The sequence below is a fragment of the Numida meleagris genome, chromosome 8 (genome assembly GCF_002078875.1).
Source record: "Numida meleagris isolate 19003 breed g44 Domestic line chromosome 8, NumMel1.0, whole genome shotgun sequence".
NCBI classification, from domain to species: domain Eukaryota; kingdom Metazoa; phylum Chordata; class Aves; order Galliformes; family Numididae; genus Numida; species Numida meleagris.
Genome location: NC_034416.1, coordinates 13,823,051 through 13,838,189, shown reverse-complemented (window position 1 = coordinate 13,838,189; position 15,139 = coordinate 13,823,051). Strand labels below are relative to the sequence as shown.

The 15,139-nt window shown below is 39.6% G+C and overlaps 1 protein-coding gene and 1 long non-coding RNA gene across 3 annotated transcripts in view; one reads left to right on the top strand and one right to left on the bottom strand.

Moving 5' to 3' along the window:
* AMMECR1 (Alport syndrome, mental retardation, midface hypoplasia and elliptocytosis chromosomal region gene 1) overlaps positions 4,219 to 15,139 on the bottom strand; it is a 69,813-nt gene continuing 58,892 nt past the window's right edge. Inside the window, exons 4-6 of the mRNA XM_021406423.1 lie at positions 10,920 to 11,010; positions 9,126 to 9,222; positions 4,219 to 6,038 (exon numbers count right to left, since the gene is read on the bottom strand). Coding sequence (XP_021262098.1) covers positions 5,924 to 6,038; positions 9,126 to 9,222; positions 10,920 to 11,010 — 303 coding nt within the window. The 3' untranslated portion in view covers positions 4,219 to 5,923. The remainder of the gene's footprint in view (positions 6,039 to 9,125; positions 9,223 to 10,919; positions 11,011 to 15,139) is intronic.
* LOC110403313 overlaps positions 10,892 to 15,139 on the top strand; it is a 62,166-nt gene continuing 57,918 nt past the window's right edge. For both annotated transcript variants that reach the window (XR_002441613.1, XR_002441614.1), the window contains exon 1: positions 10,892 to 10,940. This is a non-coding gene — a long non-coding RNA (uncharacterized LOC110403313). The remainder of the gene's footprint in view (positions 10,941 to 15,139) is intronic.

Below are 15,139 nucleotides of genomic sequence, written 5' to 3'. Positions count from 1 at the left end.
ACTGCATTAGATAACTCAAGATGCTGGTGAGCAATTTAAAGGTTTTTTTTGTAACATATAAAACACTAAAATAACTTAGAAACTAGATCCAAATATTTTGAAAAGAATCAACTTTGATATACAAAAACAGTCATAAGTTGTTACAAAAGTTCCAAACAAAAGTTTGTTTTCTCAGTGCGTTTATGTACCAGCGCAATTACTGGGTCCAGAGCAAAGAAAGAGGTTTTTATTTTTCATTTAACAGTAATAAAAAACGAGGAAAACATATCTTTGTATATAAAGAATCATTGCTGGTCTTAAGAATAAATGTAACCAGAAACCCTTTAAATCTTAGAGGCACACTTTGGGTTTCCTTTTTTTTTTTCCTTTTTTTTTTTTTTAAACATAAAAGGAAAGTCACCAGTTTATTTAAATGGAGGAGATACTCAGACTCCCCAAATAAACTTAATTCAATTAACATCACTAGCAAAAATCAGTTAGAAACTGTACAAAAATAAAAAAATTAACACATTTAATCCTGCGGGGCTTTTGCAAGGACTGGAAGGCAGGCTTTAGGAGCAGCATCTGGGCATGGCTGGAGGCTTCTTTGGTTCGATCTAACACACACAAGAGATGTAACCTACTCCAGACGACAATTTTAAAAACCCGCACATTTGAAGACAAGTAAAGAGGTCCGTATACAAACGCCAGGGTGTGCAAATGGATTTGACTCTCTTAGTATTGTATCTGAGGTCAGAACTCTCAGGTGCCCTCCCCCTGCTGCGACCAGCGTTGGGGCTGAGATGGTGCCAGGTCAGTGCTACAGCGGTCCAGGCAGAAGGAAGGCCACTTGAGGCACAGCTCAGCAACAGCGTCACGTCAGTCCGGGGTTCTGCTGTCTCACTTAGTTTGCAGAAGGGGGACTTCAGGAATATTAAGCAAAAGAATAATTTAAAAAAATTCAAGGAATAAGGCAAATGGATTAGTGCTTATCAAAAATCAGCATTCCAACTTAAAAAGAGCGAAATTAGCTACTTGGTTGTACCTTAAGTTCTTACGAAGTACCCCCAAATTAAAAAAAATAATATATCTAAATCCAGCGATATATCTGAAAGGGTAATCAACGTAACTATGAGAGAATGGCATTTGTAAAAGCAGTTGTCAATTTGCTTTAGGCAAACAGACCTATTCTGTCCCAGTGCATGTCACAGCGAACTGCACATCTTGTACAAATAACCCCACAATTACACAGAAACAATCTGCAGTATTCTCAGCACTTGCGTGCTGAGGAGGTAGGTGCCCTAGAAACACTGTAGATAAACTGATTATTCCAATCTTTTCTAAAAAAATACCATACAACCTGATTGACCGCAGACTTTGTAACAGTTTTTTAATTAGTGATACAAAACTCTGGTCCAGAAGGGTCTGGCATTAAGTCATGTCAAAAGCACACCTTTACAGTTTGTATAACACCCTTTTAACTATATTTGTAAGCAACAGCTACTAAGAGATAGACAAAAATGCATTGTGCATTATGCTGTATACAAAAAGGAGACAAAACTATCCTTTTCCCCCCCAAGCCATGGTGGGAAGTATTGCTGACCTTGTCCTTAAAAACCCGCAGGATTGTTTATTCATCAGTATATTATTATTACACTGGTAAGAAATTCTGTATAACATCTGCATATATCGAAGATTTTTTAAAAAATCTGATATGATTTTAGATCCGCATGACCAGTCACGTGACCTGCTTGAGGTTGATTAGCACCTTTCAATACATATATATATTTATATATAATAGATCTTTTTAAAAAACTTCTAACGATGAGCTCACACAGCAGCGTGAGCGTGCTGTAACGAGATGACAGATAAAGATGGGGTTGGATGACTTTGTGTTTTGTTTTTTTTTTTTTGCAGCAGAATGATTCAGTTTGTGCTCAGTTTCCCTATAAGGGCAAGGAAAAAAACAAAACCAAAACACCTCTCAGGTAGCCACTGGTTCACAGTTTCCACTTGAAGACAAATCCGTTTAAAACCGCTCCCCCAAGTAGAAACAAGACAACAGTATCATCCAAAATAGCCTCTGTATAAACATCTATTAGTTTTTGCAGCGTCTGCCTGGCACCTCTTGGCTCCTGAAATTTCAGGCCCTCTGCTTATAAATTAAGGCATCACAACTGAAAATGGAAATATTTGGACATTGGATGCTGTGGATGAAGGAATACAAAAGACCTTCTACAAGAACCTCTGTACAAATTAAGCGGCGTTCTAACTTCACATAAGGGATAAATTATCCGTATCTGTTTTTTGAAACTTTTTTGTTGTTCGCTTTCACAACTTAACTCAATCTTAATTTATCTATTTGAATTATATATGTATTTTTAAAAACATTCATTATTCAAAATAACTGGAATTTCTGCTTACCATAGTTGACTCACCCACATTAGGAAGGTCTTTTCCATAATAGATGGGATGTGGAGTCTCCTAAAACATGCACTGAACTACAGTGGGTATTAGTGGGAGTTCTGCAGGCACGTGAGCAAGGAGGTAGCTCCTGGCATATACTCGGCTTGCAACCATACCACACATACCACTTAATAAATCCTATTTTTACATTTGTTAGAAGTTCTCATCAGCTTTCTTTCTCCTACCTTATGGAGAATTATGAGAATTATTATAAAGTACTTAGAGCTCTCAAGTACTATTCCTGTAATAGATGAAAGCGTGTAGAAATTATGGCATACTTGTCCTGTGCTCTTTCACAACACAATCTTTTTTTTTTTTTTTTTTAAACAAGTTACCCAACTATTCATGACTTGATAAAACCCAGCAAATTCAAAAGCACAAGCAAGAACAAAATAGGGACTCTTCTTTTCTAAAATAAGCTAAGAAAAGAAAATGAAAAATATCTCACTTTAAAAAATCCCCAAAAACCTGACGCCAGAGCAGCAGAGAACTCAATGTAGATTGCTAGAATGTCTGGCACATTTGCTATATTTTTTCTATGAATTTTATATGCAAGTATAGTCATGTCATAGTCAAAGGCACTAAAATCTAAATCCATTTTCTTCCTAATATGACATCTGCTACTCACCAATCTGTTTCTAAAAACAAATGTGATTTCTAATTTGAGATCATCAGGAAGGCATTGTCTCATTACAAATGCATTATGACGTGTAGGCTCGACAGGGCTGGGCTGCCCTCAGCTTCCAGTGCCAAATGGGAGATAAAAGTATCCTACTGGATTATGTCAGGTACTTTCAATTAGACCATGTGATTCTGAGCACACTGCTCACCTCTTATTACATTTTATTGCTTCTCTATATCCAGAAAAGCCATTTTGTGTATGAGCCTTCAAATTCTGGCTGCGTGCTGGAACAGAAGATCATGTGCAAAGGCTGCTCTGAAAGTAATGCCTCCTATTTTATGATGTTGGCCCACGATGTCAGAGGCAGATGTCAGTGGGATGGTAGTAGACACTGAATCTTCCCACCAATATTCCGTTACATTTTCTTGCTGTGCGACAGATGGCAGCAGAGGGGCAGTCTGCTAATGGTGGTCACTATGTTGAAACGTAGTGTTTGTAGCTAAGAATTCTATCAAGTAGTGTTACTGTGCTCTTTGTATCTGTTGTAGTTTCCATGGAAATAAATAGGAGGCATTACTTTCAGAGCGACCTACACCTATAGCACATGAACTCTTTAGTGCAGGGGTGAGATACTGTCTCAGAATCACAGAACTGTAGGGGCTAGAAGGAACCTCTGGACATCACTGAGACCAACCCCCTGCTAAAGCAGGTTCCCTATAGCAGACCACACAGGAAGGCATCCAGGTGGGTCTTGAATATCTCCAGAAACTGAGACTCCACCACCTTTCTGGGTAGCCTGTTCCAGTGCTCTGTTACTCTCACAGTAAAGAAGTTCTTCCTTGTGTTTGTTGAGGAACTTCCTGTGTTCCAGTTTTTGCCCATTGCCCCCTGCTCTGGTGCTGCACATCACTGAAAAGAGCCTGGCCTCATCCATTTGACTCCCACACTTCAGATCTCTATAAACAGTGCTGAGTTTCCCTCTCAGCATTCTCTTCTCCAGACTGAACAGCCCCAGGTCTCTCAGCCTTTTGTATGGGAGATGCTCCAGACCCCTCATCATCTCTGTGGCCCTTCTCTGGACTCTCTCTAGAAGATCTGTCTTTCTTGAACTGGGGAGCCCAAAACTGGACACAGTGCTCCAGATGTGGCCTCACCAGGGCAGAGCAGAAGGGGAGGATCACCTCCTTCGACCTGCTGGCCATGCTCTTTTTAACGCACCCCAGGATACTGCTGGCCTTCTTGGCCACCAGGGCACACTGCTGGCTCATGGTCAGCACCCAGGTCGTTCTCTGCAGAACACCATTCCAGCAGGTCAGCCCCTAACCTGTACTGATGCATGCAGTTCATTCCTTCCCAGATGTAGGACTCTACACTTGCTCTTGTTGAAGCTCATCAGGTTCCTCTCTTGCCCAACTCACCAGCCTGTACATGTCCTGCTGAACGGCAGCACAGTCTTGTCTAAAGCCTTGCTGGTCAAGGTATGCAACATCCACTGCTCTCCCCTCATCTACCCAGCTGGCAATGACATCACAGAAGGCTACCGAGTCAGTCAAGCATGACTTCCTCTTCGTGAATCCACGCTGACTACTCCTGACAACCTTCTTCTCTTCCACCTGCTTGGTGATGACATCCAGAACAAGTTGTTCCATCACCTTTCCAGGTACAGAGGTGAGGCTGACTGACCTGTAGTTTCCCAGCTCCTCCTTCCTGTCCTTTTTGAAGGCTGGAGTGAAACTGGCTATCTTCCAGTCTTTCCCATTCTCCCAAGATGATAGAGTGGTTTGGCAATCACTTCTGCCAGCCCCCTCACCACTTGTGCGTGCATCCCATTGGGATCAGTGGATTTGTGTGTGTCAAGTTTGCCTAGATGATCTCTGACCAGATCTTCCTGGACCAAGGGAAAGTCTTCCCTTCTCCAGACTCTCTTCCTTACCTCCTTAGTCTGAGGTTCCAGAGGGACAGTCTAATCAGTAAAGACTGAAGCAAAGATGGTGTTGAGCATCTCCGCCTTCTCAGCATGCCGTTATCAGGGCACCCACCTCATTAAGCAGCAGGCCCACATTTTCCCTTGTCATCCTTTTGCTATTGACATACTGAAAAGAAAACACAACCTTTTTTGTTGTCCTTGACCTCCCTCACCAGATTTAATTCCATGTGGGCCCTAGCCTTCCTCACTACATCCCTGCAGGTCTTGACAGCAATCCTATATTCCTCCCAAGTGGCCAGGTCCTTTTTCCACATTTGACAGAGTTTCTTCTTCCCTTTGATTTTTTCCATGAGCTCCTTGCTCAACCGTGCACAGATGAGCAAAGGAGCTCATGGAAAAACTCAAAGGAAAGAAGAAAGTCTATGAAATATTGTACCACAGACTACTATTAAGAAGGTTAAGAAAATGCAATTCATTGTCTAATATAATACCTGAATCTGATATGTTTCATTCCCTGACAGAGCTATTAATGAAAAAGCCATGAATGCCTTTTTTTTTCTGAGCAAAGAATCCCTAACTGTAATCCTTAAACTCTTCCTTCCATCCACAGTCACAGAAAGTCTTGACTGATATAATTCAATGTTAATGAAGTAGAAATTTTAAATTTCATAAAAAACCCAAGGGCTATATATGCTGCAAAAAAATCTGCAGTGATTCAATAAAAAAGTATGGGATCTTTGTAACAATGCAATTTTTTTCCCTCCCGTTGCCACAATGAGCTTAACCAACTATTGGAGAAGCCTCAAAATGGCAACGGAAACTATCATCATAAAATGGTACAGTAATAGAGATAGCTAGACCAAGAAGGGGCAGGGTCTCCTGGGAAGAGGTCTGCAGAGAGGTCCAGTGACTGGTCATGCGGCTCAGTGTCAGGAATAATGGTTGTATGGTGGAAGGGGGTGCCCAATGCCATTTTGGAAGTGATGATGCTGACGATGGGCAAGGTACTCTGTGTAGCTCATGGTCATCTTCTCACTACGGTACCTAGAAAAGAGCAAAGAAGCAAATTCAAGAACTTTTATATGAGCAGCACTAGAAATAGGGTGCTAGTTGTATGTTTAATGGTGAGAACAGCTCTGTACTTGTAATATTAGAAATAAGACTAACTTTAGTTGCTCAAGGGCGTGGAGAGAACTACCGTGTTTTGGCGGGGTTATCCTTGAATCATAAGACAAGTCACAACATAAGTGCTTACGAAAAATATTTTAAATATAAAAAAACTATTATAAATTTTTGCCTACTACTTTACTCAAGATATTTGAACTCTTGATGATTGAGAGTGTCCCAAATTACCAGCCAACTCCCTACACATAACCTAGGAGAAAAGCCATGTAAAAAAGCAGTACTGATTCTGGGGCTGTTTTTAAAAAGTTGTCTACCACATTCTGCTTTTAAAATAAACCCAGCTACATTAAATGAAGTTATTTCCCTTTTAAACTATATATAACTTAAAGCAGAACAGGGCCCCCACAAGAAAAAAGCTTCAAATAAATTTGCATTGATATTGTTTGACAACAAGGAACATATTGCCACATTTACACTTATCTGTAAAACCGTGAAATCTACACAAAAATAACACTATTCCACATTGCCACAAATGTCACTTAGAAAGACCTTGCATAAGAGATCTTACAGATGAGAGTTGGTGAATCCAACTACAGTGGTTTAAAATATTGCCACCTCCCCTGTTTATGACAATTCTCTTCTGGAGTTGCTCTGGTTGTTCTTTTCCCTCTTAGGTCTGAAAAAGCACAACACATGCCTCAACAGCTTGTACTCGCAACCCAACACAAAAATTTAAACTACTGTTGAGTTATCAACTGCAGCAACTGAGCTGGCAAACACATTTATTTCTGCTGCCTCTGCCAGATGAACAGAGCAGAACACCTTACGCTTGCAGCTTTTTGCTTCAGTGCACCACAGTGCCCACATTTACTTGATACAACTGTGCTGGTTAACGATGTACTGACTTAACAAACGGCTGCTGGTCGCTGCTGAGCTGCAGCTCCTCTCGCAGCGATGCGAGTGGTGCATAGTGCTCCCCGCACCTGATGAGTAAGCTGATCCGCGCATTAATTCCCCAGCCACTATGGAACTAAACTATAAGCCTGGCAATTAATGAAGAGGGTTCTAAGTGGGTCAAAACAGGCCAAGGGCAGCCTGCGTAGAATTGTAGCTGGAAAAAAATTCCTCTGAATATTAAACAACATACTTTGTCTGTTCCATTCGTGAGGCCTGATTTTGTGGTTGGGATGTCATCAAACTAAATATACTCAACAGAACACTTTCGTTTTGTTCTGTGCTTGTATGCCATTGCTTCAAACAAAATCATGGAGCTGGAAGAATGTATGTGGTATACAGAAGTTCTGTGTCTTGGAAAAATATATCCCTTATTCACTGAGGTGTACAGAAAGTCTTACTTAACTCCAGCAGCTACTCATGCCCTCTGTTATCACCATATATCTATATATTCTTCTTGAAAATAATAAGAAATAGTCAGAAAATTGGGGTGCTGCATTTAAAAATTTAGCTGGATTCTGTAAACCCTTCCTCCCAGATGTAACCCTCAGGACAGCATGTTTTCCTTAGCTGTAACAATTCCTCAGTCATCAGGTTCCTATTTAGAAAGCAGAATTCCAAACAATCAGTGGGACACAGTCTTTTTCCTTACCCAAAACAACATCGAATGAGGGAGGGATTCTTCTAATGTGAAAACACACTTTTCTGAGGAATGCTCTGTCTTCTGCCCAGTCTAAAGAAACCACTGCTACGTAATGGCAAGCATTTTAGATGTAGGTGACAAAAGCAGGAACTGAAAAAAAAATCTCAGCTCTTTGTCTTCTAAGAGTGCATTAACACTCATGAGAAGCCCAGCATTTTCACGTCTGAAATGAAAGGACTGGGTTTTAATTATGGACCAGGAGTCGAGTCTAGCCCACATCTAATCCAGCTGCAGTAAGGAGGAAAGAATTCCCAAAGAAATAAGTACACAGAAGCGATGGTAACATACCTAACATTTTAAAATTGAATCCTGTATCCCTATGAGTGCCTACAAATTGACTAAAGATGGGAAGCATAACGGTGCTGGACAAGGGTTTCTAACTACCAAATTTATGAGCTGTATTAATAGTGTTTGTTATCCCTGAAGAGAGAAAAGGAACTTAATGGGTTATCAGTCAATACCTCCTTATGACACAGGATTTATAAAATCCTTAATTCTCAAAGCATGGAGTATATAGCTAGAGCTCAGCAGTCACTTTGTACTGCATGGTTATAAAATTATGTTGTTTTACAGGGCTCCCTATTGACATCTGCTCTTTCACCTTTCACTGTACGACTACAGTTTTATGAGTGGAATATCTGTGGCCAGTTCTAAAACATTTTGGCTCCAACCTGCTAACAAGCCCTCATGAGCACATTATATTAAACGAGCGTTACAACAGACACAAGATATACAAGTATGAAATAAAGCACTGGACTTATGTCTTCCTTCCTAGAATACGTGATGCAGTCGAACCGGCGCACCGCCTGTCAGATCAGCTCCCCAGTTTGCATGCCCAGCGCCCGTTAGGAGAGGAAGCCCAAACTCTGCAGGAGGGAAAAGCCCTGATGCCTGCTCAGAGAGCTGAACAGCTCAGGGCACTGCGCGGCCCAGCAGCTCCACAGAGTGCCAACTGCTCAAATACAACGTGACAATGGCAAGTAATCCCCCTTAATAACAGCCCCTTGAGATCCACTGCAGCCAATGAGCAAACTGTAAAACTGCAGAGCTGATACGCTGCAAGGATTTCTCAGTTATGAAACAAAATATGCCAACCCCCTGGTATATGTGTAGCAAACTACTTAGCAGCCCTTTCTTCCTTGCTTAGTGCCTGTAATCCCTATTGTATTTAATGCAAGGCACAGATATTCTCAGAAGTCTGTACTCCTGTGGTGAAAAGAAAGGAAATATTAATAATATATACAGGAGAGCTTACTGTTAACATCTGAAACAACCACTTACCAGGAAATGAACTCATCACACTAAAACCAAACCAACAGGACTTATCTGGAGTATCCCGCAATGCATACCTGGTTAGCTTTATGGTTTTCCTGAATTCATTAGTAATCGGAGCTTTGTAGCCTCCTTTCCTCAATAAGGAATCTATGGTTTGAATGTGGTCCCATCCTGTTGAATTTCACAATGGTAAAAATTCATGAGAATTACAGCAGTAGGAATAGATGCTGCAAAAACACAGTACGGTACATAGTGATATTGGTAACACAAGTGCTCTCCCGAAGTTATGTATGAAACATGGGACGTTCTCCTGTGCAAGGAGATAGCTGAGGGAAGGATGCTGTGCAGCATTTCATCAGGCATAAAGCTCGCTCTACAAACAACACATTTTTATCCTGTGGTTGAAATACTTTAAAAGTGCACCCGCTATATCCAGATGATTGACAATGACAAACAAAATTGTAATTTTCAGAGTCATTCAGATCATTAATCACAGTCCGATCATACATCCTAAATGGCTCTGGCAGCATGGAAAGCTTCATTTCTGTATGAAAGAAAATTCAAAAGATTTAGTAACTGAACGAGTGGAGAGAACTTCAGGCATTTGTGTTCTCCATAAATATCACTGTAAAGTTAACAGTGATATTCCTAATTTCAGAACATCTGTGATATGTAGCAGGCTGGTTAGTTAAAGAAAAGTGACAACAAAAAATCCAGATTCATTATTGTTCTCGATAAAGCTGTGGTATCAACCCTGCATGTTGACTTTAAAAAGCCCAATATTTCTAAAATAGACATCTTATTTCCAAAAGATGCAATTAAGTTTGTCACACTGCGTATTTGAAACAGAAAAAAACAAGTTTTGGTTAATTTTAAGAGTCTGACTATAATGCATGGTCTACCACGAGTATTTAGAAATTTAAACCTTCATCCCCTCCCCCCAATTCCTGAATTAAAAAATACTGAAAAACGTGTGTAAATAATCACCAAAGGTCTTAACAACAGAACCCTTTTGTAACTGGCCAACCTTAGATTGCAAAAGGCAAAGAACTGCCTCGGAAGGCATCTGAGCTTTTAAGTGACCACTGGGAAACAAAATTATCTATTATCTGTTAATGAAGGTTTCATTCCTATTCCTTAGTACACCAAAAGGAAATGAAGAAGTGGCAATGCAAAATTTAAAAGGCAGAGACACACTTCTAAGCCTGAAAAACTTCAGGGAGTAGTCACAGCCCCAGCAGCTCACCTCAACAAACTGCTGTTCAACAAAAGCCACACTATATACAGGTTTTTTAATTCATAAACTGACATCTGTCCTCCTATTGAAAAGGACACTTTAGTAACATTATTTTTGACTTCCAGTATGAAAATAATCCTTTACCACCCATCTAAAAACCCAGAAGCCACTGTTTGTAGCAGGAATTAGATACTAGAAGCAAATACCTAATGGGAAAAGCTTCACCACTGCAAACCTGGGAATAAATCGGCTGTTAGGATTATTGTCCAGACAGCCTCTAAATTAACAGAGCTTTTGCACGCCTAATATCACAGGGTAACAACGATATGAAAATTAGCAACTTTTGGCAAAAAAAAGTGAACTTTGGTAGCAGCATTGTACCAGCCCTCCATGATTTACGTTCTCACAGCTTCACTGTGGTTAGGATTTGCTTCAGAACAGCTACAGTTTACTGAGTCCCTACAGGGGGATTGAGACAGACACGTAATTGGCATTTTATAGAAGAGTCTTTTCTTACAATTAAATATTGCTCCATCATCTGACATCAGTGCAAGGTCAAATATTGCATTTTAGATTTATACGTATGTTTAAATTCTTCACCAGATCATATGAAATAAAGCGCAACAATGACCTTGCTCCTTTGCAACCTCCGGTAAGTAGGTGGCGGTGCGTTTTGATCCTTTTTCATTGATGAATTCTATTCTAATGCCATGTACACCCACCTGCAAGAAATCGGCAGTTTTATTAGTACATTAAAAAAAAGATACAAGAGATTTCTAACATGATAAAGCCTGACACGTGAACCTTTTGATGATTAATGCCATTTTGCAAACAGTTGCAAAAGATGTTCAAACAAAATATCATCTTTTTGCAAAAAAACCAGCTGAGATGCAGAAGCAGCTGCTGACAAAATCTCTGGGCCACCAGTCACTGCCAGTTGGAACCTGAAGCCCTCAAAATTCCTGCTCACGGGAGGACAGCATTCAGCTTCCAGTTTCCCTTTCCATGCTACTAGAGCAAGACGGCAGAAGGCCATTACAGAAAACAAAATTACTCATCTCAAGGCATTACAAGTACTTTACACAGGAGCTGTTGAAAGAGGCCAGGTACCTTTCCAGGGCATTATTTAAGAACTCCCAGTTTCAAGGTACAGCAACAACAAGTTGCTTTGGAGTTCAAAACATTAATAGCTGATGGTTTTGTTCTCATGCTCACAATATTGATATGTTATTTCTACTTAAATCCAAATTTCCCCACTTCATATAAGGAAATGAAGAGTTCATATTTAAAAGGCTATCACAAGGTATTTTGCATGGCATTTGTTTTTCAACTCAAAATTTAATAAGAAACACTCTTGACAGTTTTTCTAGCGACAACTTCTTTTATCATAACCACATGACAGTGAAAAAACAACCAAGGGACATCTGCAGAGCTCTTAATGACCACTTGTTCAATTAACATATTTGCTTATTTTAAGACTTTTTTTTTTTTAAGGTCTGCATTTTTTATATATGACATAAGCACAGGGAAATGGGAGAAGTCTTGGCCACAGCCTCCACAAGCTTTCTGCAGAAACTACCATTCCTTACAAAGGAAAAATTAACTAGAGACTAACATATTGAATTTGCTGCCAATTTCAAGGTATTTCATTACTTAACATTCAGAAAATGGATATATAACTACTACAAAGCTCAAATTGGTATACTCAGATGGTGCAATTGTGAACTTAAAGAGCCTGAAAGTAAAAAGAAATGGTGTTAGAGGCTAAAATCTACTTAGTTTACTGCTAAAATAAGAACAGAGTATGTTTTTTGCAGCTGCAAGAGCACTGCAAATGAAGATCAGCACTTAAGTCCCAAATATCTCATTCTAGTAACACTCCTTTGCACATCTTTGCCCACATCAATTTTGAAAGGCTTTTTATTAGAACAGAAAGAAGTCGGTATCAAATTAAAAGAACACTATTTCAGATTGCCATCAAATACAACCTGCCTCCAGCTTCCTGAGAAGCACTGTGTCGGCCCTCCACAGCTCAAGGCCTCCTGAAATCTCACCTCTGTCTGTACACTACAATGTGTGATCATTGTGATTAGATGAAGATGGGTGCTCTGTTGTGTCAGGCTGTTACAGCCAAGAAAGAGTAGTTCAGCCAAATTTAAAAGGCAAGTGCTAACCAGCATACTGTGGAAGGAATTCATGGAGCCTTTCCATGGGATCACTGTCAGCTATTAAGCTTATACCAGTTTCCAAACTGCTCCTACTGGGCAATTCTCAGCAAAGTCATCCCGTCATTTTTAGGCACCATGCTAGGAGAATGCTGACAGTTTGATTTGCAAGCTACCAGGGAAACAACACTTTACTGATCTTACTCCCTTTCCCCAGTAGAAGAAAATGTAGAAGAAAGATTCATCTCTAAGTCCACCAGTTTGGCAATGTCTTCTCAAAACACTTCCCATCAATACAAACTGCTTTTAATACTGTACACGGGAAGACAGACAATCTGACTGGGCTTCAATGGGAGCTATCAAATGAAGTGTGAATCACCAAGTTTCCACATAAACCTCATTGGTAAAGTACGTTATGTGGCATGGAAACAAAGCTACTAAAGGTAATTGATGGAAAATCAAGTTTACTTGGAAAAATGAATGCTAGTCTTACAACAGCAACATCACATTAACTACCTATGCATTTGGCTGATTTTTAGATGTTTATGTATTCAGCTGCATAAGCTCTAAACAGGAACACCAATGAAAATTTCTGCAAAATTGCCCCAGATATTCCTAGGATGGGAGGTAAGGGCTAGTTTGGGAGATACTAACTGGACTGCAACTTGCCAGGTTCAGCGGAGAAATTATACAAAGCCTGTGGCTTACTCTGCAAAATAAGGTTACTGATAACACCTACTACAGGCACGTTTTTGTGAGATAACGTCTGTGCCATTCTGAAAAAAGCAAATGAAATGAACTTCTGAAGATGGAGCTTAAGTTCTATCTTAAGTTTTAACTCTACGCTACCTAAGCTAGAAACTATTTTACACGAATAAATTAACCAACAGCTTACAGAGTATTCTTTACAATACTACATTACATTGTCCTTTTCCCTTCTGGTAACTGGAAACAGCTCTAAATGAACTTGTCTAGAAAGGGAACATTCCAGCTTAAGTGACTATTACTGCCTAGTGAAATTGCCCCTACTTCTTTTTAGTGGAACTTCCCAAGTTTTTAGCCTCATATTTGTACCAAATGTGCTGGTTTCATTCTGATCATCTTCTTCAGAGCTTTAGTATTTCATTTTGATTTTACAATGAAAGCAAAAGACCACTCAGGAGAAATATTATCCACTTCATGGCAGACTTCTTTTTTTTAAAAAATCATTGACATACATACGTGGAATCACTGTGTATTTTCCAAAGAGAGGAGAATACTGAGGTCAAGGTTCTTTCTTCTCTGTTCTAACAATGATAAGCTGCAGAAGTGACTGGTGCTGCTGCCCTTCTTGAAAGAGGAAGCACTTCTAGGAAAGAAGTCCGCCAACTCTCGCAAGTACGAACTTTGCCACCAACGAAAATCCACCTTTCCATCAATGTTATTGGCTAGAACTACACGATGATATTCAAACCAGGACATACAGACTAACGGCCTTTCCTATCACCACAGCACATGTGTACAATTCTGTAGACTTCACTTTACTGCAGAACTGCAACTTCAAAGCACAGATCTCTTTCACAGTATTTTAAGGAACAGCAGCTGATCAATTCTAGTTTCTTACTATCCTGCTGAAATTACAGGATCATTTTCCAAAAGGTTCTTACGATAATGACGTACAATCTTAATGTTTTATGACATTTTAGTGGGAAAATCTGAAGAGGGTCTGAATTGGTAAGGCAGGTTTTACCTTGTAGCAAAAAAAAAAACAACAACCCTCTCCAATTTTTAATGAAATGAAAGAATGTATAATGAAAAAGAATCCCTTTGCTATAAGATGAAATAGAGAATGAATAGAGGCATTGTGCTTTTATATATTCCTAGAAAACTGGCATGCGTATTATATGTACAATAATTTGCCACTGTAATGTATCTTCTAGTCAGTCTCTCAAGGTGGCAAAGCCAGTCGCACCGCAGCTGGTATCGTAAGCCCTACAATGTGCCCACAGCCTTATATATGCCATTCCTGGGATTTTAATTCACTGATTATGGGGTCATTTGATGATGTTACCTTTCTCATACTTAGATCCCCACCTCTTTTGCATGGAAAGCTTGGGGATTGTTCAAAATTATGCATGATACAATCATCTGAGCAGCATGTTTAACCTACAGGAGAAAAAATAACGATAAAAAGCAGAATGGAACCTACATTGTGACCACTGTTAGAATTCCCAGAAATTCAGTAAAGGTTGTAAAACCCTTGAATTAAATGTGAGAGAACAAGTAAGCAGATGAGTAATGCAAAGACTATTGTATTTTTGACCCTTCCATTCTTCCTCCATAAGCCATGACTCTCCAATGAGAAGAATCACGACTGTGCAAAATTACTTTTCTGCATTAAGCTTGTTTATAGTTTTATTGAGGAATCAAGGATTCTGAATAAGACACAAAGAGGGCACTGGAAGTAAAATCCTCCATCGTTTCATACAAATTTGAAAGTTATAACTTGTAACTCATTTTTATTACATTTTCAATTACTGTAAAATTCATACTGCTGAGTTTACAAGTGGAGACCACCATTCTCTGGTGCCTTGTACCACTGTAACAACAAATGACATTTCCATTCAATACACATTTGTTATGTGTGGACCCAACAGGAAGCCTCTTTTTCTATTAAATTCCTAAATATCCGGTAGGGTTAAGCCAT